Source organism: Saccostrea cucullata, unplaced genomic scaffold (assembly GCF_032062105.1).
Source record: "Saccostrea cucullata isolate Sc308-1 unplaced genomic scaffold, CSIRO_AGI_Scuc_v1 ctg4618, whole genome shotgun sequence".
NCBI lineage: Eukaryota > Metazoa > Mollusca > Bivalvia > Ostreida > Ostreidae > Saccostrea > Saccostrea cuccullata.
In genome coordinates, this window is record NW_026929207.1 from 9,412 (window position 1) to 37,013 (window position 27,602).

Below are 27,602 nucleotides of genomic sequence, written 5' to 3' on the forward strand. Positions count from 1 at the left end.
AAATGCTTGATAAATATACGTAAGTTGTCTGATAAGAATCTGAATGATTTAGTTTGATAAGAATTTGCACAGAAATCCCTGTTGACAACGAGTAAAGCCAGTTTTTGTGCTTTTTTAAATTTCATGTTATATCAATTATTATTAATTTTCCGTAAATAGGTAAAGATCTGTTTTCATCCGATAAAACACCAATTTTCCCACTCTGCTAGTGTCAAAACAGGACTAATTACGAGATACTAGGATAAAAATTTCCCGTCTAGTTATCACAGACAATAATGGCTAGAGCATTCTGTTAGAGAAAGGTAATTATTACCTGTGGAAACGCACCATTCTCATGTGTAATACTACCAGACAGGTAGCTAATGAATTAACGTGCGAAAATTATCCTTGATTAGCAGGACTCAGCATGGCCAAGGCGATGAGTACCTGACACGCCTTTGAGTATGTGTAGGGTTATATATAAGTCAAATCTGGAAATATAGAATTATTATCAATTCACTATTCATCTAATGCTTGTATTCCTACATACATGAGAATAATGTACTGTAAATATTTGTAAAAAAAAAAAAAGTTTCTAACAACTGAAATAATTATCAATTGCTTTATTTAGTAGAGGTGCACTGATTACGAGGAGCATGGAATTTTCACAGAAATTAACAAACGTGAGTATTTTTTTTTTTTTATAATTTTTAAAAAAAATCACAGCGTTAATTCAGATTATGATTTTTTTTTTCTGAATTATCAATTTTAATTTTACAGTTGCCTCCCTTTGGCCAGCTCCACTTCGATGACAGTGACGACGAGATGGACGTTGATATCGCCGACATTCTGACCCCCTCTAGGGCCCCAGGTCATAAATCACTCTTATCCCCAATGATGGACGAGGACTCTGGTCTAGGAATGGACACAGATGATTCAGACCAAGTAAAAATCCTTAAATTAAACAATCATTTATTTATTTAACTTAAATTAGAATTTAAAATTAAAAAAAGTCGCATGTTAAATTTGGACTTTCTGAAACAGGAACATATCAATTTGTTGGTAGATTTAAAAGCGAAAATTCTCTCTTTATTCTTCTTAATTTGTTATTTAATTCAATCGAACAAACGGTCATTCATGTTAAAATTTATATAAAAATGATAATAATTCATTTTTATAAAGCTAAAACGTTAATAAATGAAATAAAATTGTGATCGAAAAATGAAATTTTACTTTTAATTTGCAGATTGAACTTGAATCTTCCTTCAATGGTTTGAAAAACACGCCGAAGTTTTCATTACAGCGTGACGCATACGTAAGCCCATTTTCGTTAAATTATCAAAATACCTCATAGAAATTAAGAGCCAACTTTATCAGAAATGAAAAATAGCTCTTTAATTCATTTTAATATTTTTAATTATTTATGAAATACTCAAATGAATTTTAAATCAAGCCATTTTCTTCCTTTTATAACAGGACCAAAATTCCGGAAGTAGACTTATCCCCAGACGTACTCTCTTTGGACAAGGTTCCTATAAGAGAGAAGATGGCTCTTATTGTAAAACAAGAAGAGAGAAACAAATTACACACAGAGGAACAATATTAAAGAAGTCTTTGTCTTTTGAGGTAGGTATTATAGTATATTCTTTATAAATTATTAAGGCATTAAGGATCTCCAGTCCTTGGTCAGGAGGGATAACTTTTATAATTATTTTTTTATTTAAAAATTCTCAACAAGAAGTTTGAAATTTTCTTACAACAATTTTCATTTTATGCATCTTAATGCAAGGTTCTTTGAAGTCTAAACGAAGAGAGGGACGTGTAAAAAGAAAAATTGACATATGCTCCCTAAAAAAATCGTTCTCTCAATAAAAAAAACCAACAAGAAGAAAAATGTAACTACCACTCATATACACATTATATTTAAAAAAGTGTTTTGGAATACTGATTTCTCCATACGACAGCTCTTGGACATTGGTTAAAGTTTTACAAAAGTATGTGAAAATCAAACGTCAAGGTCATGAGGAAAAAACATTGATCTCCAAAGAGAGTTCTTGCCATATTAAGGAAACACAAGTGATCAAAGTATGAGAAACCCTTACACCAACCGTTCTGAGGTCATGGTCAATGTTTTTAAAAGTAGAAAAAATTACATGTCAAGGTCATGAGGTATTGCTACCCAAAAGAAAGGTTTTCTCACAAGAAATACATCTATGAAATATGAAAGTCCTATGGTCTACTCTTCTTGAAAATCATCGAATTTGTGTCCATTTTATTCAAAGAAATAGAATGGACAGTAATCCCGTGGCTTGTGATGCGGACATCAAACATTCCGAAAGCAATTTTAAGGTCTATATTTTTAAAAAGCAGGTGATAATCAAACTTAAAGGTCAAAGCAATGAGATAAAAAATAATGGTTCCAAGGAATGTTTTGGCTCAAGGAATACACAAATGATAAATGAGATGAAAGTCCTAGCACTAACCATTCAGAAGTTATAACCGAAATGAAATTATTTCAAAGTACGTGAAACTCAAGGTCATGTGGTAAAAATGTTGGTGTAAACAGAAAGAACTTGACATTAGATATACGTATGTATATGTACATGTGAAAACTGAAACCCCTAGAGCCAACCGTTGAACGGTTATTGCGAAGATTTGCGATTTTGCAAAAAAGCAGACAGACAGAAAAAAATATATATTTCTAATACGAGAGCATAATAGTCTGAAACTGAATCGCAAAATTCAGATGATATTGATATAGCATGTGTTTTAAATGAAAAATGAAATCTTTTGGTAGGACTCTCCTCTCGTCAGAGCTGAGGAAACGGAAGTGAAGACTGCAGTTGCGCGGCTGACGGACGAGGAAAACCTTATAGGAGACGGAAGTCAGGAATGTTCTCTTCCCACCATCAGGGGCAAGCACAGTGATCTGAAAACCATTACGGGAGATACGGTATATACTTATACTGAAACCAACAAAACATAACCACAGATAATTTCTGTCCAAAAATTAATATAAATAGTGTTAATTAAAATAATTGTATGTCTTAATTATGTTTTAAAGGTGGTTGCATTGCTGAGCGGGCGTTATAATGACGTCATTTCCAGTTTCCGACTCATTGACTGCAGATATCCATATGAATACGAAGGCGGTCATGTAATGGTATGATTTAACTGTCATGTATTTCTGAAGTTACTTATAGCATAAAGAAAAACTATTCAAATTAAATTCAGACAGAGACTAAAGAATAGAAACAGCTCAATTAATTGTAAATATATAACAATGCACATAACTACGTATGTATTTTTTTTCTGCATATGGAACTATTTTCTAATAAAAAAAATCCATATATTTAACGTTTGTGCCAGCGTTTTATCAATAATAAATTTACTTTTTTTAGTCAGCTGATAATATCTTCAAACAGACAGACATTTCCAATATCCTGGAGAATGCTACTTTGGATGATAAACGTCATATTCTTATATTTTACTGTGAATTTTCATCAGAGCGCGGACCAAAAATGTAAGCGTTTTTACAAAATTTATTTAAAAAAACCCGATAAATATAAATATCAAAATTATGTTTAAATGTTTTGATTATCTAAGGATAAATTTATGACGTAATTATAGGTACCGGAAGCTGCGCAGTGCAGACCGTGAGGTAAATAAGGATTATTATCCCCGACTGTTCTATCCGGAAATTTATCTGTTACACGAGGGCTACAAATCATTTTTCCAATATCATAAGGTGAGGAGCATTTTTTAATCTATTTTTAATCATAAGTATGCATTCTTATTTTTAAAAAAACCCACCCACCTCCCTGTGTTCCTTTCAAAAGGTCTTAATGTTATATTATATTTTTCTTTTAGAACTTTTGCACACCACAAGACTATAAACCAATGCTTCATAAAGACCACTCGAACGATCTACGTCATTTCCGGACCAAGTCTAAGTCTTGGTCCGGTAGTGAGAGAAGAAGTGGACCACACAGACTCTTCTTTTAGAGAGTTGCTGGATCAAAAACACGAAAAACATTGAAACAACTGTACTTTGTCGTTAAAATATTGTGCAAAAGGCTGTAAAGTTAATTACTAAGTAATTGCAATCTTTGTGTTAGCTGTGATATTGATTATTTATTGTAGTTTTATTTAAGTATATATATTTTTCTTTTACCCAAACAGGTATCTCTTGAGTATTTTTCTGAAGTTAATACATTGTATGAAAGATCTATTCATTTGATTGTTACATTTATGGTTCTATTATAGTAAGTGTTGTATTGAGAGAATATAGCATCTCGAATGCAAGACTTCTCTGTAATTTGTTGTTTTTGTTCTGCGTAAAAATTTATTTTGTTTTTAATCCTTGTTTTCATTTCCAGGTTTATATTGTATTTTTCATTTTTTGTTGTTAAATAGATATTTATTATAATAAATCGTAACCTAAAGAATGGAAACTCTACTGTTATTTTTCACTTATGTTTTTGCAATCAATATAAAGGGTACTGAGCACTGGTTTTATAATAAGATCAGAAAATTCAGAAAGGTAAGAAAATTCTATAATTTATGATGTTAATTGTTCATTATTGCTGCAGCGAACATTCAAATTTATACGTTGGTATGACTAAATCAGAAGTACACGCACATGGTAAACTGCAAACCTGTTTATGTATTCATGATGTATGCACCATCCAAGTCGTTTATTAATTTCTATATATATACGTACTGCCAAACTTATGGATATTTCTCAACTCAAACAGGTAATTTTAGTGAGCTGGTTTCTGAATTCGTGGTTGAAGAAAACTAGTATGCCTCTAAATAACGTAGTCTTACCTATCCCAAACATTTAGGCTTCGTCATCTCTTGAAGCTTGGATTATAAATGATCTAAATCAGTTTCAAGACCAGAGCTGAACGACCAAAAAAGTAAAATATATATGATTCAAAACAGAGAGCTTTTGAAGTACTCTAAAGAAATAAATGAATGAGATTATCCACAATAGAAAGTGAAAATGTGATTTTATTATATGTAACTAAACTACTATTACATCTAAATCATTGAAACACTTTTAGAAAATGCTCACAATTTTCTCAATGACTTCATATACGATACGATACACACTGCGTACATGTAAATGTACAAAGTCGAATCTAAAGATAATACCGATGTTTGATAATATAGTATCTACCGTCTAAGTAAATAAGCGTACGAAATAGTAAATTATTCATTCATAAAATTTTACAGCTTTCATTCATCCCTTATCTTCAGTTTCACACACATCCATTTTAAGATGACCGATAAAGATCAGATATAGTACTATAGTGCCTTATAGTATACGAAGATAATTTCATTCATAACCACCATTATCAATATCCTTTACTCGGGGTCTTTCCGACGAGTGGAAAAATTGTGCTGAGTTTGCTGGAAATACCTGAAAGGTCACTGTGTCATATTCCAGCATTTGACAGGGATATGATAAAGATCGAAATATGGGCTTTACCGTTTCGATCTTGTTTACTTGAATAAATAAATAAATAGACAAATAAATAAATAAATAAATAAATAGACAAATAAATAAATAGACAAATAAATAAATAAATAAATAAATAAGAAAGTCAATGTTTTCTGCGATATATCATATTTTTCATTTAGTATGACGAAGTTTTGAAAATTTGACGTCACAAATATTCGAATGTAACCCAGAATCAAATTTCAGAGCTATTGAATTTTTTTACTTATACTATTAGACATCTCTTCTGGCTTTAGACATATTGCACGGATAAAACCAGGTCTACTCAATAATGCATGATGTTTAATTTTCAAAGTAAAAATTTAGAAACAATTTAGCATTTGAAACGTTGAACAAGCCTTTTTCTGTGTGTTTATGGTAATGCAACTAACTCAGTTTCGAATAGAACATGATTGCAGGTATACACTTCATGAATGAAAGTGTGTTTAAAAACATTTTTCATATAGGAGGCAGTTACGAAAAAACTTGTTTTTTTAAAAATATTTTCACATTGTGTTTTTGCTGGTAAAATGCCTCTCAGCCCGGAGTGCCGAGTATAGGACTTAAATTTGCAGCCTTCCATTGATGTTGCTTGATAAAAATGAATTTCAAGTGAAGTTTCCTCTTTTTATTGAGTATTTGTTTTAAATTCATCCTACAAAGTCTGGGATGAAAACTATAAAAATCTGGTACCCACAGACCCTGTTTTCACTCTTCAAAAGTACAGATATATTTATATATTGATATAGTATTACAGATGTAGATAGTATACGAAGATGATCATTCATAACCACCATTTATCAATATCCTTTACTCGGGGCCTTTCCGACGAATGGAAAGATTGAGCTGAGTTTGCTGGAAATACCTGAAAGGTCACCGTATTAGACATTCCAGCATTTATTTTAACATGGATATGATAAAGATCAAAATATGGGCTTTACTGTTTCGATCTTGTTTTCTTGAATAAATAAATAAATAAACAATAAGAAGGTCAATGTTTTCTACAATATATTATTATCTTTTATTGTTAAGTATGACACAGTTTTGAAAATCTGACATCACAAATATTAAAATGTAATCCAGAATAAAAAAAATCAGAGATATTGAAATTTTTTACCTATAATATCAGGCATTTCCTCTGGCTTTAGACATATTGCACAGTTAAAATCAGGTGTGGGGTCAACTCTACCTGATAACGAATGTGTTAGGTTGAAGCTGAACATTTGGAGATATTGCATCAGACATTAAGCCAGTCTTCTTTCTGTGTTTTATGGTAATGCAATTATAGAGCTGTTAACATCATGGACTGGTTAACAAGTTAGAATGAGATTGCAGGTTTACACTACATGAGCGAAAGTTTAAGTTTTAAAAACAATTTTCATATTGGAGGCAGTTAAAAAAATACGATAAAATTCCTTTTCTCCTTGTATCTGTGCTGGCAAGATCCCTCTTTGCCTAACAGCCCCGAGTGCCGAGTATAGGACTACAATTGCAGCCATCCATTTGCAAGCAATGTCGTCTCCATATATGTGAACAATTCTCGAGGTATTGAACAAAAACAAAAAACCCATTGTTTTTGTTGTTATACGAGTATGAATGTTAGCATTCCATTATTTAAACTCATCATATCCCTAAATCAGCAAAAACAGCATTTTTTTTTTTTAATCTGAATTCAAAGCATTGTTGCCGAAATTATTTATATCTTGAAGTACATGTGAAAACAGAGTGTTTTAAACGAACTGAAAAAATGTAAAATATATAAAATTATGAACAGTATACATTCAAGCTCAGAAGTTCATAAAACAATACAAAATATTGGAGCAGGGCAAACAAGGACCTCCGAAACATCAGAGGTGGGATCAGGTGCCATGGAGGAGAATTGAAAAATAAAAATGAAATTCAACGATTATATTTTCTCGATTATTACCGGTATTTTTTTCTTCGTTAAATTTTCTTTCTGTATATTTTCATTTCATGATTTTTCTTTATTTCAGTAACATTATTTAAGTGTTTATGTAACAAAATATAAAAGTTTGTTACACTATAACTTTTTAATTCAAATTTGGGTATACTTGAGTTTCCTTGCTCTGTCCATCCGTCACTTCAAACTCCTCGTATATTTCAAGAAATAACCAGTTTATCTTATTTGGAATATGATCGGCAGCCTGTTGATGATCAGTGAAGTTTGGGAATTTTCCTTTTCACCAAGGACGCCAATTCTGAGCGAAACGTTTTATACAAAAATCTTGTTCCAAAACTAATCGTATAAATTAAAGGATAGAACACTTAATGGCAAACACTAGCATTAATATATCTGTAAGACGACAACAGTCAGCTTTAGTTTATTATACCCCCGCTTGAAAAGTGGGAAGGTATACTGTAATCGGTATGTCCGTCCGTCTGTCTGTTACGCTTTGGGGTACCCATCTCTTATCCGCAACTCCTCTTATACCACAGAGTGAAATTAATGAAACTTTCACAGAATCTTTATGACATATTGACATTGTGCACCTCCTATTTTACTTCTTGATCCGACACATATTTTGGGTTTCCCGGCCACAACAAAACATGGACTTTGCCATTATAACCATATGGGAGACGATGGATATCATTTAGTGAGCTCATTGCTCACAGTACCTCTAGTTTTTTGTTGAAAATAACAATGTTGAATCTATATTAACTGACATATTGCCGTGCAAGTACACTGTAAGTAAAAAAAAATGAACCACTTTATTTTGCATATTTCTATAAAATATGCTTATCATACAAGTATATCTGTAGGTGCAACATTTTGATTTATTTAATCAGTAAATTGATAAGTCAACTCAGATGTGACCTATTTGGCCGCAATTCAGAGGGACAGGAAAGCGAGAGGGTTTCATTTATCAGGTACAATAAATTCCCAAACTCTATATATACACATTTAAATAAAGAAAATTCGTCACCGGACACTTATTATACAATTACATAGTATTGACTTTTGAACTGGTCAATATGGTCATTTTGGCTATTTGAAAATTTGAACATCTAACCTGAAATGTTGATTCAAATAGTGTAGTATGTCGAGTTTTAACTTTTCACATCAAAGTAAATTTTAAACGTCGATGTTAATTTTTGCAACACATTAACATTTTAGTTAATAAGAGTGAATAAAGACTAGTACATGTATATGACGTAAATAAAGGAAAAAGAACGTAATACAGTTTTTTTTGTTTATTTAAAAGAATAGTAAAAAAAATGATACAAAATTCATGGCACAATCTTTTGAGATGCATTATAAATATGAACTATGACAATAGTAAAAATGAAATATATATACACATGTATGTAAATTATATTACATATATATGACATATAAACATCTATCTTGCAGAGGAAAGCAAAATATATGAATGATCATTATGCTATATCAGCTGCCATTTTGAGGTAGTTCCATGCAACACGTAGGCTAGGTTAACTTTACAAATGAGAACAGAATTTTGAGTTTTTATAGGAATTCAGATCCAACAAAAGCTGGTTAAGCTGTCCGTTCATATTTTGAGAATAACTCTGAATATTTTTCATGCGTAAAAGAAGGGTTGAGTGTAGGGTATTTCTAGAGCAACCATCATTTGATCCAAGCGCCGACAAACTGTTTTTGATATAGGAAGTGACGTCCATTAGAACTTGGATGTTGTCAGTTTCAGCATGGTTGATTTTCGTCAAGCTTTGTTGTGCTTGTATATCATGTAGAACGTCACATAAACGCCGTTCTGTTTCATTCCATTTATAACGAATCTGTAAATAATTGTAATATGTTCGTCATTGGGCTGTGCATATACACTTAAGGGGGAAAATTTATAATAATGCTGAATATTGCAAATAAATTATGCTTACCGACTGATTAAAAATTTGAGGACTCTCACTCGGTGGTACAGCAACGTGTCTATTCTGTATTGATGAAAAAATAGTTATATTTAAGAGCAATCCGTCTAATGAAAGAATGTATAGAAAAATGACATAACTATTATAATGTTGTAATTTTGCATTTACTTGGTAAATAAAAAAAAAATGATAAAAAGATGCTTTAGAATTAAACTTATAAGAGAATTACTTGAGTAGTTTTACTTACAGCAGGAAGTAAATTCTTCCCTCGACTTAGAAAAGTGATTAGCGTGTCCACAGTGCTGCAGTCATTGAAGGTGTAGTTCACAGATTTCACAAAATCTTTAAGAGTTCCTATGATTCGGTTCGTTTCCTTTGCAATATTAAAGTTCAGATATTGTTGATAAGATGGCGGAAGTGACGACAGCGGTGGACACTGGTTGTCTCCTCCATTCCAGGTTGAGGTTATTTGTAAATATTTCAGCTGTAGCTGGACGGTCTGAAATTTTCTACTCACTTCTTCAGCTTCCGTATCCTGTCCGTTCAAAAATCCCCTTAATCGAACACTCCTCATTATAGTTTGCAAACTGTCATCCATAGAACAAGTGATTGACTTTAAAGATGAACGTATCTGCCCATACTGTAAAAGACAATACCACTTTATAAATATTTATTTTAATATTCTTATTTTTATTTACATGGTACACATACTAATATTAGTAAAATGTTTGACTACTTACACTGTTAAATATCATATTTTGCTTTTTTTCATTGTTCATCAGTTGTTCCGTGCCAGAAAATAGTTGTGAATTAGTCTGCAATGAAAACATATAAATAATTTCTTTTTATTGCCATATGTACACAATGAATTCGTATGTTTCTTTTATATAACATTTCTAACTTACATATTCTTGCAGCGCAACTACAGCAAAGGAAATTGCCCTCTCAGATAATGTCATTACATCTTTTAAATTTGTCAAATCGTTTAATGAAAGTTTTTGATGTTGTGTCTGAAAATTTCTCCTAGACGCCTTAGTAGTCATGATTTCCAAAAGGTTGGCTGTCGCCCCGTACTGTTGCTTTGGCAGGCTTGTCGATGCCTGGCATAGCATTATTCGTGCATAGTTGATGAAAACGCAGAATAATAATAAAAAGTGCGTATTCATCTTTTTTTGTATTGTTGGCCTCTAAGTGTCTTTCTTAATTTCAGATTGATGTTGAGGAAGCCCCTTTTATAGGTAGTTAGAAGGTACTCAGAAACGAAAGAAGGGATGTCCCAACCTCCGCTCCCGTTACATGAAGAAATATTCCTATATTACATGTTTGATGACTCTATCAGACAGAGTCCATTGTAAACCTGGGAAATTTAATGCTTAGTTACTATATTTAATATCTAGACCATTGGATGGAGAAGAAGTCGACATTTAACTTAATGGAGAGTCACAAATCGCACCAAATTACATCCACCAGGATTGTTTATTTTGGAGATGAACGCTGGCCCGAGAAGAAGACATTGGTCAAATTTTAGCCATTGATAAGAAATTATATATTTTATATCTTGATAATATATATCTTGACCTGTATATTTATTTTATAAGCTTTTTTTTTTTTTTTTTATCAATGTTCAAATGTAGACATTAGTATGATATCAACTATTGATAGTATCAAACACCCGTGGAGTACACAGGAAATAATTCCAGATTTAGCCGACAATATATTTATCGTGACTGCAAGATAGTGTATATACATTCATTCATTCATTTCTTTGGTGATACATATACAATATCCGATATAACAAGAAAAATTCATCTCGAATACATGTTTTTTTTAATAAAAATTATATGAAATTACACCTGGCCCCAGGATCATGAAACAGACTTAGACTTGAGTTAAATTTTCAATCGCCTGTAAAATGTTCATTGTCTATTAATTAATCTCAAAATTCGCAAATAACAACACTTTGGTCATCAATCAATATTGAAAAATATTTTTATTTTGATCTGCTTGACCTCCACAACATTTAAGGATAGTACATGTACCAAAAAATGACTTAAGCGTAAGATGTTTCATGATTCCGCAGCCTGAAATACCAAATTAACCTTTCTACACATGCAGGACTTGATTAAAATTTTATTTGATTTTTAAAGATTTTGAATGCTCTTTCCATGTAACCTAAGACCATAAGTAAGTATGATAAAGTTTGAAACTTAAGACACAAAGTGTTTATTAGAATATTTCTATTTCTTCCCAAAGGATATGGATTTACAATCCTAATTCGAATAAGGCTTAAAAAGCCATAACGAATAAAATTAATATCCCTAAATATATTTCAAAAATGAAAAAAATCTTTTCGTCCTTAATTTCATTCTTTGTTTGTTTACTTAGAAAATTACAACTTCTTTCTTGCTAATAACTGTTGCTGTCTACCCGTTTACAAATATCTCGAGTTTTCTTTTCTTGCCGCGACTTCTGTTCTTGGCTTCACCGAAACTGAAACTGGTTAATATTTAATTAAACACCCATTTTAACTTTCAACTTCTCAAAAGAAAAAAAATATTTATTTGAAACGATGTGATAAGAGTTTTATAATCGTAAAAGACGATGATTCAATTTACTTCTGAAAGTATGGACCAAACCTACTTGCGCATCAAAGTGGGGACGCTCATCACTTAACCCCAGTCAGATATTATCTGATAATATAGACATACACATGTATAAATAATTCAAGTGCATGGGTGGTTTATGCAAAAGAATAAAGTTGTACACAAAATCAGATTTATTTTAATGTTATGTTAGATTTATTTTAATGTTAAAATGTTTGAAATCGTTTTCAGATACGTGTATGTACGAGTATCATCAATTGTATCTTTTGAGATCAACTCATGATTATTTTTACCATTTCTTTTCATTCTAAGTTATACATTAAGATTTCTTCTGTGTTCAAATATATATAACTTTGTCTCATTTTGTACCCTTTTAAAAAGATAAATCTGTACAAATTTATGCACACATTTTGAACATTAATTTCAATTGCAAAGTCTCGGAAAGTTTGCTTTGTGACTATCATATGGAAGGCATCATTTATTTTCTGACATATATTTTAGGTTAACTGTTTGAAGACATATCAAACCATATTCAAATATTTCAAATCGTGTTATTTCTTTTTTCAAAAATTCTTTTGCACTTATTTTTGTTGTTGACATTAAAACAAAAATTTAAATATGATTTTTAAAATTGTTTGTTGAAATTTGAAAAGAAGACTTTTTACAACAAATTATGCTCCACTTTATTTAACTATGGCACAAGGTAAAAAAAAATATTTGATAAACAATAATTTGTTATAAAGAAAAAAGCTCAATTTCAGTATAAAGTCAGTTTTAAAGGAAGAGTATGCGTCTTTGTATATTTTTCTTTCTTCCAAAATGAGACTTTAAAAAACCCTTTTCAGTTAATAAAAAGAATACCTGGTAATTTATTTTGCCACTTAAATCGGGAGTCTTATTTATAATATAAAAATAAAAACAAAACAAAAAAGAGAAGAAAAATGTTTTTTTTTTCATATTTGTACATTTAACTGCCCATTCCATGCATTAAAATTAACCAATAAAGTATCATTTCATATGATTAAACAGTAAAAACTTAAACTTTGTCATTTTCATTGTTCAGAATAAAGTCCAAAATTTTAAAAATACATCTAAAACATCGCCTATTAAAGAATATGTCAAATATTGAATAATCAAATGTTATATTATCTTTCAAGCCTTGATATATGTATATAAGCTCTTAACCCCCTCCATGGCAAAGATTTTAAGCATTTTTAGACAAATTGATATTAAGATTTCAATTTATTTTTGGGGTATTTCTTGTAATTTTTGTAAATACCAATATAAAAGCAGGTATTGTGTTGTTTCTGAAAATGATTATAAAAATTTCATTTCAGTTGCCATGGCAATGAAATACACAATAATCATGCTGGAATTTTCATTTATTAAACAATGATTTTCATTCTAGTTTTTTTGCATAGTTAAATATATAAAAAAAATATTGTATTGTTGTGGACATTGAAAATTATGAAATGTTGTACATTTCTTTTTTTACAAACCAATTTTAAGTATTTTGCGGGGATTGGGAGGGTTGGGATGTAAACACGTACCAGAATTTAATGTGTTACCCCCCCCCCCCCCCCCCCCCCCACATTGATTTCGAGAATAATCGCTCAAATAGTGATCAAAGTTTTACTCAAATAGCAAAAAACTGGTATAACCAATTAAAATATTTTTATATATTATTTTTCCGTATTTATTTTCTCTTTCCAACGGTGCAAGATTTATTCTGATATGTCTATTATTCAAAAAGTTATGAATGTTTTTTCACACTATACTTGTTCTTCAAGTCAGAGGCGTAGAAATGCGTATATGCCATGTAAGGGGTTAAATGAAAAAAAAACATCTTATAATAATATTAAAAAAAATATCAACTGATTTTAGAAAGTAAAGAGAGTGATAATAAATATATATGATTATTAAAAGTTATAAATTCAACCATATGGTACATTATAGAAACGTAATTTACATCAATAGCAGCTTATTAGAGCTTCATTGATCAAAATGGACATTAATTATCGATACGCTTGGGAACAAATCCAATGAAAGGCAACTAATAAGTAGACACGTATAATAAAATCAGTATAGGGTTATTCAAAATCAAGTGATCTATAATTAAAACATTAAGTTAAACGTAATTACGTTTACTCAAAATTCCGTATAGTACTAGTAGCTGTAAATAAACTTGATTCGATATTAAATCTGCAACCAAATTAATCTCATCTCAAATTAAAACAAGGAACATATCACGGGCCTCAGAGAGTGATCAGGTTAGTCAGGGTATCTGGCCTTTACTTAGCATCTCAAGAAACAGTCTGGACTCCATATAAAGCTCTCACCAAAACGGTAAAGGATCGTACGTGTAGGCTGTGGTTCATGAGGAGGCTATGTTCTCAGAAGAAATAAATCCATATCATCTTTATTTTTAATACTTGTGAAATATTTTACTTGAAGTCTTGAATATTGCAAACTCTCTCTTGAAATCATTAGAATTCTTTATCTTTTAAAAAAAGGTTTTGATCCATTTCATAAAAGTTGTAAACTTAGTATAAAGATCACTATGAAGATAAATATCTTCATAGTGATCTTTATACTGTTTACAACTGGAAACAAATCCATGGACAAATCGGAAATCCTCAGGTAAATATGGAAGTGGACTATAGCAAAAATTTCATTGTTGTAGGACTGCCATCACATTCTTTCGCCCACAAAAAGGTCATTGAAAAAAAATGAAAATCTACTCGACTAAGTAAATAAATGTCTTTTTAACAAATTAAAGGGTATGCTTATTTTTTCCTTTATAATTTTGCTTGTATCTTTATCAAATTGAGGAAAAAAAACTATTTCTAATAAGAATCTGATTCTGAAATCTTAGGAAACAAGTGTACGATGATTCAACTGACTTCTGAAAGTATTAAGTAGATTTGTCTAGGCCTCTAAGTCTGAACACTTACTGTTTAACCCCTCAGTCAGGTATAATCAGATAAATATACATTTATCAGTAATTCAAGTGCAGAGGTGTTTTATGTCAAGAAAATTTTCACACAGATTAAATTCTGATATGATAACACTTGAGGGCGTTTAAATAAATTTCAGTGCATTTTTTTTTTACAGAAACAAACATAATTTACAAAAATCCACGTTGCACAAGAAACAATATTAACATCAATTGCATACAAATATCAATTAATACGGCAATCATTAAACATATGTGCATAATAAATTATTGAAGAGCACTTAATAAAAAAGATCACGTTGATGTGAAATCCTCGGGTTCACTATCAAACAGCTCTAAAAGCCCAGAGTCACTGCTGCTTATGTCTGCAGCATTAGGTAGAGAAGGCATGTTCAGAAATGATACGTATTTTATAGATGGTTCATCCTCTCCCACCTCGTCGTCGTTTTCCGACACCCTAGAATTGCCCGGATCATTCACGCTATCAGTCTGTATGTTTAAGGCATTAAAATCCGATAGAGATACACCCCCAGAAGAAGATTCTGGAATTTCTGCTGCGATACGACCTTCTAACCAGTACGTGGTCATAGAACCTTTGCCCTGGAAAAACGTATACATACAGATATAACACAATTCACTTATATCTAAATATAAATTTTGGAAATCTTGGACTGTACAGAGAAAGTCGCGATTGCAAAATATCCAGTTGTAAATATTAAACTTTCCTGGATGGAGAAACATAAAATTTATCGGTTAATTAATCTTTTCTGCGTTTCATCTAAAACGATATAAAGAGACCTATATTTGGGCATGCTACTGTTTGCATATTTATTACCTTTACTTCTAGTTTTCCTCGCTCCACTATCTTGTAACAGTTTTCTCGCTTTAATAAATCTGCTGTCGTTGAACTTATATGGATTTTTAGAGCTGGCAAAGTAAATAATTGAAAAAAAAAATCAAACAAAAATCCCAATCATTTTTTTGAGTAATTTTAAATTTCATTAACATTTACAATTTTACACTTTTACAGAGTCCTCACCCAGGCCATTAGATTCCATCCTGGAGGCCGTGTTGACTGTATCCCCAAACAGACAATACCGAGGCATAGTTAACCCCACCACCCCAGCACACACAGAACCGGAGTGGAGACCTAAATAAATAATACAGCAAGTATTGATGTTGTACATGCACTGTATATTCCATTAAATTCATAATTAAATGTATGCTTATTTAATTTAAAACGGACTATGACAAATCTCTATAGTTTAAGATACATATATGTAATCAAAGTTGGTGAAGAGAGTTGGCACTTGAAAGTAAAAATTAATGTATGTAGTGCATAAACAGAAAAATAATTTAAAATAGGAAGAAACTTACAAGTTGAGAAACAAATTTCTTTAATGATATTTAATTAGACCATATATGACTTAAATAATACATATCAGAACTTTCCGGTTAAATAAAAAAAAGACATGCTAAACTGACATTTACAGTTAAGACAGAGGAAAGAAAATTATTTATTTGAGACTTTTCCATAGCACACAAGTAAAATGTATCTAGAAGACATTTAATCTTTGAGAAAATATTAATTAAGATGAAGTTGACTTCGTCTTTTAAATAAAAGAAGATTAAATATTGGTATCCAGATTACTTTTCCTAGTATTTTCTGAGTAAATATCGTAAAATTAAAGTTTTGAGTTTATTATTACGTCATCTAGAACTAGACCTAACAATGCTCAATTACTAGATATTGACTATAAAAGGAAAATACCAATTCTAATCTGCAGTTGCTCGGTTGGTTTATGTGGTATTTGGAAATGTTTGACCCCATCTAATAGCTCTAACGCCACTTTGGCCATTTCGTTGGCGTGATTATTTTCGTTCCGTTCTGGGAGACCGCTTACTATCATGTATGCATCACCTATGGTTTCTACCTAAAGTTTGATATTAAAATGATGTTGTAAAATTTTTTATTTCATAGAACACAGGTTTTCAAGAAAGGAGAAATATGTTTTTCTTTTCTACAAATGCAAAATTTTTTAATTTTTCTGTATTCCTTCGGGTTTATGATAAGTCTCACAAATTAAAGAGGAATGTCTTTTCTGTAGATGGCAAAGATATGGACAATTTTTTTGATAATTCATAAAGTGTTTGATAATTCATAGAATGTTATCTTGTTTTTGTATGTATTATATCCACAGGAAGCGGAAATAGGAATATTTACCTTGTAAACGTCATAATGTTCGATGATATCGTCAAAAAGTGTGTATAGAGAATTCAGCAAATCAACAACCTAGAAGTACATAGAAAGACCTTTCTATTCGTTATCAATAATGAATCAATCAGTTCCTGGAATCATCATTTCTTATTTATATGTTATGAATAACTAAATAACAACAATGGTTAACTTTATTAAATTATTGATTTTATCAGCACATACAGCAATGTTTCTTTATATTTTGTATTGAAGAGAACATTTACGAGGATGACATGTAGAGAAAATGCATGTGGCTGCCATACAATTTTCATAAAGACTGACTTTGCAAAATTAAAATCAATGAGACACTTTTAATTTACAAAATCTACAGTTTGAATTTTAGAATATAAGCCTTCTTGACTGATGAATGACCTATTTATTTTTCATTTTGTATATTCAATTATAATGATTTGATAACCAGCTACACGGCGATATGGATTCAACGGCGCTCTTTGTACAAGAACAGCTGTTTAATCTTTCTTCTAAAAATCTCTCAGCCTTCATAGTTTTTAATTCAGAATAGTCTACCCTGATCTAAGTTGCATGTTTTGTTCACATAGATATTTGTGATACCTGCATTGGCGTACTACCTCCAGCCAAATTCGTAAAGCCGACAATGTCGGAAAAATAAATCGTCACGGACTCAAAATTTTCAGCGGCCACAGGTTTACCTAGTTTTAATTCCTCAGCCACTTTTCTACAACAGATATATAAAATCAGATATGAATGTTCTTTTGAAGTTTCATCCGATATTGAGCATATGATAATACGTTGCAGGGAATACCTTGGAAGCATACGGAAAAGAAGTGCATCTGTCTTTCTCTTTTCCTCCTGAAGCTGTTCGGTTCTCTCTGCTACAATCTCCTCCAACTGATTTGAATATTTCTCCATCATCACAACCATGTTTTCAATCACATTAGAATTTCTACCAAGGAAATGAACATCATTTACAGTACATGTACTTAAGATGTACGTACATATAAACTTCAAACATTTTTTAAAGAAAAATTTTTACTTGTAGGGGTTGATTTTGTTCAGTGTTTTCAGAATTGTTTTCACTGTTGGTCTCATCATTGGGTCCTCTATCCAGCAGCTTTGTATTAGCTTCTTTATGGCGTAGCTTTGTTTCGCTGTTTGGATGCCGTCCAATTCTTGAGGGAAAGATGGTCTAAAACGCTTGGCTTCGTTGTCATTCATTACTTTATTAATGATTTCTGAAAGCGCAACTATATGAATTTGATGAATTCCGGATATATAACCGATGTACTTGTCGAAGTTATTTTGGATCCCCAACTATATGAATTTGATGAATTCCTTATACGGATATATAACGAATTACGGATATGTATTAATTATATTATTCTTTAGAGCAATGTAGAACTCAAGTCAACCTTAAAGTAATTTAACTCATTTTCAAATGAATGGTCTGCCCTGTATTATACGATGATTTTTTTTAGATTTTAGATTTATACAACAATAGACTACAACCTTCAGCAGTAAGATGGCTCTCCATGGAGTAAGGTTTGTCTCTACAGATGAGCTCCTTGGCAATAATGGCGAAGGCGTACACGTCACCGGCAGCAGATCCAAATCGTTTCCCAGTAGGAATGATCTTTCTCAGGAGTTCTGGGGCTGTCCACAGTAAAGCTAAAGGTAAATAATTCAGAATTATAAAAGTTAAATTTAGGAAAAGAAATTTATTGTTCGTTATATTCGTATTTCGTTTAAACCGTGTGCGGTGGTTCCAAAAGAACTTTTTAAAGTAAAATCTTATTGATGTAGGTGCCATAATTGATTAAAATGTCAAATAAATCCTACTTTTAAATAAATACCAATATTTTAAGTGAATGTTCAATTTATTGCATTAAAATGTCAAGTACACGGCTGCGGTATGACAGGTCGACAGGGGATGCTTACTCCTCAATGGCACTTGATGCTTTTAGAGGTCCGTGTTTGGTCTTCTTTGTTTTAATTGCTTTTGAGTTTGATTACTGTTCATCATCTCAATATTTCACGCAGTCTTTTTTTTTTTACATTCATGACAGACAAAATTTCATGGTTTAGATTTATTACTTTACTTCAAAACTGAAGTTAAAGTTATCCCGGATTTAGAGGCCCTAGAATCCAAAACTTTAAATTAAAGATTCAGCAATCAGTATTTCTTGATTCCTGACCAAGTATGTCGGTAAATAAATTGATGAAACAGTAACCTGCGTATTTCCCATCGTCCTCTTCTTTTTCTCTGTCGATGTCTTCCCCTTGCAGATGACGAGGAGCGTAGTCTGTAAGTTTACACGCCCAGCGGTTGTCAATCAAACAATTGGAACTCTTCATATTACCATGGAAACGTAGGTCGCTCTTATGAAGGTATGACAAGCCCTTATAATAAAATAATATTTATTCTTACTGTTGGATGGAAATTATCAAACCTTATAATAATAAATTTCTCGGCAGACCTGATGAAGACATCCAAAGACAAGATTTTAATTCCTAATAAAAAAAAAATATATGTTTGAAAGATACTTTTGTTAAATTGTTAGTTACAGCCTTTATATTGAGCATTTACTAATAAATGTGTGAAAATACGTGTATAAACACATTTATAGATATTAAATATCGATTTTATTAAAATGAAGAACATATCAACGACGACTGCTAAGTACTAATAGTGAGTGACGGTGGTAAATTTACATTGTTTAAACAAATAATATTTGCAATGAACAAACAATATGTATATCAAAATAATGGCATTACAAATGCACCAGCGTTCGTAAATACTAGTTGGATTAGAGATAAAGAATGGTGCAATGTAAAAGACCTATTTTATTCGAAAGTCTAGGTTTTCAAGAGTATATTTCACAAAAAAACATGAATATACTCTCAGAAATAAAATACAGAATTATTTGAACAACAAGACGATGTTTTATTTCCCCATATATTTCAGAAATAATTATTTCTCTTGTGCGAGTCTTCACAAAAGTATTGAAACAAAATGTAGGCATCAAATAAACAGTATCTTTATTCATATAAAGTATGCAATATTCTTAGTTTATGAGTTGTGTATTCTCTCATTTTAAATGAAAGCTTATACATTAAGGACATTGGCAACGTTTCTGGTTTTCGTATAGAATTTTTAAAGATTTTTTGAACAGGTTTAATGGTACCAAACATGTTCAATTCAGGTCCTTTTTACCCATCAAGCCAGCCTTCCTTTAATGATTTTGTCAAATCAATGTTTTTACAATTTTCAATGCATATCCTATGTAAAAAGTTGATAAAATGGGCCTATATTATTTTTAACCATACGTTTTCTCTAAAACCCATTTATTTCATAAGGTTTATACATAAAACACATTGTTGAAACCTTATTTCCGATGACATGCATATAATTTTGCTGAAAATGCGAATATTGAAGCAAAACTCAGAAATTCCAGCACTGTTCTTTAATTTTGAGTTACTTCCCTTTACTGTAATAACATCTAATCAATATTCATAATGATCAAGAGAGTGGTTGTTTGTTTCTATTCTATAATTTACTTAATTGGAAACGAACTGTCAAAAAACATTTTTGCAAGGATTTATAGTAACTTTTTAATGGTGCATCATTCACATAACCTATGGAATCGTTCTCATTCGGTCCACCTAGCTATCAACACTTTCAGCATAATTATTTCACACATTTGCAGTTCCCAGTAATCATTTACCTATTCTAAATGACGACCTGTTAACTGTCTGCCCCCTCAACACAATGTAAACAAACACATCGCTGCTTTTCTTTTATTACTGTAGAGTTGAATATATCCGATAAAAAAACACACGTGCTTTTGTTTACCTCTCAGTCTGTTACATATGCTTTCTTTGTTTTCAGCGCCTAGAGAATTCCATACGGGAGATCACTCTCAATGACTTTTTTTCATAAGTAAAGAAACCTGGGTATAAACCTTTTTTCTCCGGAAACCCTTCGTTGCCAATGACCTTAAAAAATGATTATTTTACAATTAAAGTACCTTGCATATATCAACAGCAATAGATATTTTAAACATTGTATCCAATTTAATGTCGTCATGTTCGATCACATCCTACAAAATAAATCAGCAATTAGAACGATTTGTACATGCAATGTCCCGTGATAATCAACTAGGAATCCAAAGAATCAAATATTACTTAACTGGGTTGATAAAACTACCTGAACGCTTCCTTTGGAACAGTACTCCCAAACAGCGCAAGGAATCTCCGAGTCAGTACATATACCCAGCATAGCGGCAATGTTTGCATGTTTGAATTCAATGACCTGATAATTGATAATTTTATTATTTGAAATCCTTAGATTATATAGATTACAATAAGGACAATAACAAGAGGGAAAACGGCAATGGGAATGACAATACACGAACAGACCTCTTTCATTTCTTTGAGGAACTTCACCCCGTCTGTTTTGAACTTCTTTTTCTTGAGAGACTTCAGTGCCACTAGTCGCCCTCTGTATCTGGCCACGGTGATTTTGGAGTTCTGTATGACGTTGTTGTCCATGGATAACGTGTCGGCGTTCGTGGTTCCTCCCGTGTATTCCGTCCCTTTCTCTGAGCGGCTGGTGATGCTCATCCGACGGTGGTGTGGTATAGACGCGGTTCCTACGCTGTTTTTCCTTACTGCCAAATCACTACTACTGTCATTTCGGGACAAGTTCTTTAAAAAAAAGTTTGAAAAACTCATTTTGAAGTCATCTTGCAATGAACATTCGGTCAAATAATAATGAAGGCTGATTCGGATTTTAACTTTAAGTATTGTGATAAAAAGTAAAGTAAAATAGAATATACTTAATTAGGTGCTTATCATGAACGCTTACCATGAAAGACCGAACCTGCTTCCCTACAAAGAAGTCTAGGTCTTTGAAATGAATTTTCCAGACCACATTTTGAAGGTCTTTCTGTCTCTTCCATATCCTACAGAGAACACATTGACATGTATAATCTCGTTATGAATTGCTACTGGTACCATGGGAAATCAATTACAAAATATTTTATCATTTACATAACAATATTGAATGATTGCACCTAAGGAGACGTTTGTATCATTTGTTGATTTCCTATATCGCAATTTTAATTGATGCACGCAGGAATGGTACTTGATGGCAAAATCTTCTACCATAGATAAAATAGTACCGATCACTAACTTTAGAGACAATTGTAAATTGGACAAGTTTGCTTACCTCGTCAGGTGAAAAAGCACGAGTAACACAGAAAACATTCCGTTCAGGTATTGTATTTACCTGTAGGCCAACAACATCATCATTGCTAGAACCATGGCTGCTAATGACACACCAATGTATACGGCGAGATCAGAGGACGAACCTGAAATATGTAAATACCCGTATTATACTGCCTCTCAGCCTCCTTTACAAGCACTTGAAATTTAACGGGACACGGCGTTAGAATCGATATTTTTTTCCAATATTGATCCCATCACATTTTCTAGTTGTGGTGGCAGACAATTAGAAATTGTTAGTTTTCAAGAACTTGACAAAGGGTAAAAAACTTCGCACAGGTACACAACTTCGACCTTTCTCCTCTCTTTTGTTTTGATGCGTTTTTGCAAATAAAATTCCGTCTCTAACTGATAGACACAAAATGCACCGTGTTTCGATTTGGAATCTTCGATTTAAGTGATGAAAAATTTATATGAGTTGATATCGATTGCTAATTGTAATTTTAAAACATTTCTATTTGGATGTTCTTTGAAGTTCAATAGAGATTTTGCTACAGGAACTTAAGCATCAAAACATTTTACTGAATACTCATTTCCAGCGAGTTACTATAAAGATAGGTCCTAGGTTGTAAGATATTTCTCTATAGTCAGTAGGAAAATTATTAAAAAAAATTAATGATTCCTATTATTTATCAAAGAAAAAAAATTAAAAGAGTATATTTAATTCACAAATTAGGCAACATGTATGGCGCAATTAAAAGAATAAAAAGTACTTTTTTCTATACATGCAGTATTACTATATGCATACAACTTGTTACTTGCTTATAAAAATTTCTTCAACAATTTAAAAGACATTGCTCTTGATACATTTTAAGAACTGTTATGTTGAAAATTGTGAATTAATCGGTTGTCATTGAATATGTAATTTTTAATTTTGTTGATGGTCGGCAGATTCAGAATATACATGTCAGGATAAAGATATACTGGCTACTCAAACAGTGGACTATGAAATCAAACACGGAGAATTTGATTGGTCCTACCTGGAGGTACTGGGCATTTCTCATTGAAGAAACCACAAGTGGGCGTGTCTAACGGGATACGGTCATTACTGGTCGTCCCGTCTCCCCACCGGAAATAGGTGATGTCGCTCTCCTGCGTTTTATTGCAGATAGAAAATTTATAGCAAGCGCTGCTTTCAAATGCATGGATTTTAATTCATTATTGGTTAAACAAAGAAAATTCAATTCAGATGCATTAATTATGATGGTAAATTTTGATCAATAGGAAAAACATTACGGAAAGTATTGTATTTTTTCATATCCATCTCAAGATATCTATTTTAGGCATTAAATTTGACAATATAGTGTAGAATTCCTTGATCTTTGATGTAAATATAGGTTCTATACACACACTTCTTTTATTGAAGGTTAGATAGGAAGAAATCGATAGAAAAGTTTGAAGATATACCGGAAGAATGGAGCCATTAACAATTGCCATTCTGTAGTAGGCCACAGTAGTAAAATTCCCAGACTCCGAGAGATCATAGACAGTTATTGAACCATAACGATCAGAATCACTTGACATCACCACATCTCCAGATAGACCTAAACAGATAAGCCTTTTGGTAAAGTTTATTAAAAATGACCAACTACAGTTTATCAAATGCTATTTTAAAATTTTCACATTGCAATACATTTAAAAGAGTACTTTTAATTGCACATTATATACACAGTACCTTTGAGATTAAAGTTTTCTAGCGATTGTCTAATAGTAGAGCCATTCACTATAGCTGGGTCGCCTCCATTGTTCCGCAATGCTAGGGCGTAGAGGTACACGGCATCGTAGAGAAAAGGTGAGTAAATATCAGGCTTAAAATAGAAAAAAAGTTAGAAAGAACAATGAATCTTCAATAAATAATGTAAATTATATGTTATTAAAATTAATTTTTATTTTGGCTTGCCATGTTATACCAAAAATTTATTTACAATAAAATGCACGAGATCTGTGAAATGAAATTTCATTCGTGTTTTTAAGAAACACAAAAAAAAAAAAAATCATTCGTAATTTGGCTACCTGTGCCCAATCAGGCAAAGAAGGAAATGTCGATTTCAAGGACAGGTAAGCTGCATAGGCTTCAGCTGACCAGGTAGACGTTGAGTTTCCTGCCAACGCGTCACCAAAAGACAACTGAAATAAGCAACAATCTCATGGCAAAAGTTTCAATATGCCTAATAGCTTACACGTAGAAAACCGAGCTGCAATCTTACGTAAAGAAGATTTTCAAATCCCTGGCGGGCCGCGTCGTCATTCGCGTCTCCATATTCCCATAATGCAGTGCTTTCTACATCCGCTAATTCTTCATTTGACAGCAAAGTAGTCTTGATAAACAGAAACTGATAGTCTCCGCTAGCCATTCCTTGAGCATGAGCCCGGATCATGTAAGTACGGAGCTCGGACTCAGGAACAATTAGGATGATAACTGAAAAAGGTAGAAAAAAATGCATTAAAATCACAATTGAGGGAACAAAATAATTATTGAGGTTTCAAACAAAATCAATTAAGGCTATTTTTTAGTTTTATTTTCAATGGTTAATTGAATAAATATTATTTAAATATATATATATATATATATCTTTAGTTCTCTCTCTGATTATATGAGACGTACTTCTTCCCTCGTACTTGATGGCAGAGTATATATCGTCTATTGTCGAATCAGTAGCATTAAGATTTACGCGTGCGTAGTGATGAGCGAGGGAAAATCCGAACGAGGACCAGTATGGATTCTCGATTTCCGAGATGAACGCATTTGCGTATGCCTCACATTCGGAATCCACAGAAGATATGACAATCACCCGAACCCAGAAGAATCCGGATAAAAAGATAGTGAGGATGTTTCCTGTTTTTTAAATATAAAACTTCAAAAAACATCAAACAATAAATAAATTGTATCTTAAAGTCTATATAAGGTTGCACTTGTTTTGTTGTTGTTGAAGATTTACATGTATCTCGGTACCATTTACAAGGCCTCAAGACCATAAATTGAGAGTAGACTTAAGTAAAAATTTCAAATCAATATATTTTTATATAAATTTGATAATGAAACAAAATTTTCAATATGTGTTTGAATTAGCGTTATAAAAAAAATATGTTTTTAATCGTAAGTTAAACGAAAATTTCGACTTAATTAAGTCAGTTCTAAGTTTATGTACTTAGCTGAATGCTAAATGTTTTAGATTTTTACCTATTGCTGAGAGAGGAGCGATGGATCTGACCAGTGTCAAGAGTTTACTCTTATCATCGAGAGTTTCTTCATTTGACAGCCAACCAAAGACAGGGATATCTCTATAGGCCGCCAACTCAGCAATCGGGATCATGGCTAAGTGATAAAAACTAAAAATTAGAATCTAAAGAAAGTTTGATGCACAAATTTCATCATTGATAGAATACGACTGTGGCCAACTTCAGAGGACAGGTAACTAGTATTTAATTTCCTAATTTCGTATGTTAATTTATAATAATTTATAATAATTTAAGATTTTTTCTTCATTTTTGATGCTGCTTCTCGACAAACTCTGACTTCTACGAGCATATGAATACATATTCATTTTGTTTGTTTAACACTGTTAGGTTCAAAAAGAAATTTTGATATAATTGCAATTATAGCAAAATTTTCTTTGACATTTCATCAAACATTGGAGTATACTTTATGTGAATTTCCATCATTGATTGCAAAAATCTCACAAAGATCCAATCTAAAAATTCCAATTAAAAAAAAGACTCATAGTATGAGACAGTTTTCGGTATGATTGTTTCTTCGCTCCATTTTTAATTTTATTTGAAAGTGTACCTTTATATTTTCCGTAATTTTTTAATAGAAATATACCTTACACAATTTCTTATCTTTTCGAAAACACAACAACCAAGATTTGCGTGGCATTGCGATTAGCGTGTTAGTGAATTAAAATAGAGTGATACTAAGAATTTTAAATGCTTAGTGCTTGAACTATGTTACGTAAATCCGAGTCTATGGACATTCTGCAAGCCTTGTTCAATGTCCTTTTTGTCGCTTTGACATTAAAAGTGAGACAACTTTATATTTAATGCAAAACCCATATACTGAAATGAGTTGTCTCCGCTTTCCTTTTAAAATAAATTCTAGCATTGGACTTTGGCAATCAATATATCTTTTAGATTTGATTTAGCTCTCCGAGTTTAGTTACCGCTATCTATTTAATATCTTTTTTCATCCTGTTCATCTCCATTCCTTCGAAAATGAGATTCAGACAGACATGACTTACCTTTCGTACATGGTGGACCAAATATGACATCCACTCTGTTATGAAACAAAAAATCTGTAAATTTCCCAATGCTCTGTTTACTGTCACAGCCAGAATCTATCCATATGATACTACAGAAGAAAAAAATAATTCATGTTTATTTTTTTTTTTAAATTTCTACATGTTAAAAAAAGATTATACTGTTTAGAAGAAAAAAGTTTAACTTGGTCTTTAATAAAGATAAAACTGAGAATTTCTGAAAGAGTCAATAAACAAAATTAGTATGAGGTCTTCTCTGTGTCCTAGATTTAAGTTCAATGAAGAATAAAGACCCAGTGGATTTATTTTCCAGGAACCAGTTCTACTACAGTGATGAACTTTATGTCAAATATTATAAAGCTTGCAATAATCAATTTTTCCAGTGAGAGGTTTAGAAGAATTTAATTAAAATACAATTGTCTGATGCCGGGATTACTGTGGATCATTTTAAAAATTAAATTTTTGTTGATTGCCAAAATGTAACAGGTTCGCAGAGACGTGATTTCTTGTATTCATTTATACCTACAAGTGGGAACATGGACATGACTGTAATTGGAATAAAGAGATGTAACGACGAAATCCACGAAAATTAAACCACCACGAAATCTAATGATTCGACAGTAATTACAATCTAAGCAATTAATGGCGTAATAACACTAGAGTTGTAGTTTAATTTTGCTTTTATACGTCATTTTGACCTATTTGATTTTGCACTTAAGATTAATTTATCTTTGAGATTTTTACGTTTTTAATGAATAAATGAAACACAGGAAAAAGAACAAAGATATGTAAATATTGATTTGTCCAGTAAGTAATTAAAATAGAACCACTTAAAGAAAATAGATTAAACCTTGAATCTTAATATTCAAATGTTAGTACTCCTGGTTAACTTCAAAAAAGTATTTAAAAACCAAGA

General features: G+C 31.7%; 2 protein-coding genes across 2 annotated transcripts; one reads left to right on the forward strand and one right to left on the reverse strand.

Moving 5' to 3' along the window:
- The first annotated feature begins 635 nt into the window (after positions 1-635).
- On the forward strand, positions 636-3,984 carry LOC134280072 (M-phase inducer phosphatase-like). The gene is made up of 9 exons (XM_062762512.1): positions 636-662; positions 760-924; positions 1,226-1,288; positions 1,456-1,605; positions 2,777-2,932; positions 3,044-3,142; positions 3,381-3,502; positions 3,610-3,727; positions 3,850-3,984. Exons 1-9 carry the CDS (start codon positions 636-638, stop codon positions 3,982-3,984), a joined length of 1,035 nt encoding a protein of 344 aa, XP_062618496.1.
- Positions 3,985-15,151: 11,167 nt separating this feature from the next.
- On the reverse strand, positions 15,152-26,778 carry LOC134280073 (atrial natriuretic peptide receptor 2-like; the record flags this gene model as incomplete). Its single annotated transcript, XM_062762513.1, has 23 exons — positions 15,152-15,508; positions 15,744-15,835; positions 15,948-16,058; positions 16,680-16,842; positions 17,133-17,201; positions 17,739-17,862; positions 17,950-18,090; positions 18,181-18,379; positions 18,654-18,812; positions 19,376-19,544; positions 21,173-21,244; positions 21,352-21,456; positions 21,564-21,851; positions 22,012-22,108; positions 22,435-22,516; positions 23,411-23,522; positions 23,838-23,974; positions 24,106-24,238; positions 24,444-24,557; positions 24,638-24,849; positions 25,036-25,266; positions 25,612-25,746; positions 26,669-26,778. Coding segments are annotated over 23 exons (3,361 nt in total), but the record flags the coding sequence as incomplete, so codon positions are not given.
- Positions 26,779-27,602: the final 824 nt, after the last annotated feature.

Excerpts from the sequence above, each read along its gene's own strand:
- LOC134280072 (XM_062762512.1), top strand. The coding sequence starts at position 636 with ATGGAATTTTCACAGAAATTAACAAAC. Across the intron at positions 925-1,225 it reads ACACAGATGATTCAGACCAA|ATTGAACTTGAATCTTCCTT; the intron begins GTAAAAATCCTT and ends TTTAATTTGCAG. Across the intron at positions 1,606-2,776 it reads AGAAGTCTTTGTCTTTTGAG|GACTCTCCTCTCGTCAGAGC; the intron begins GTAGGTATTATA and ends ATCTTTTGGTAG.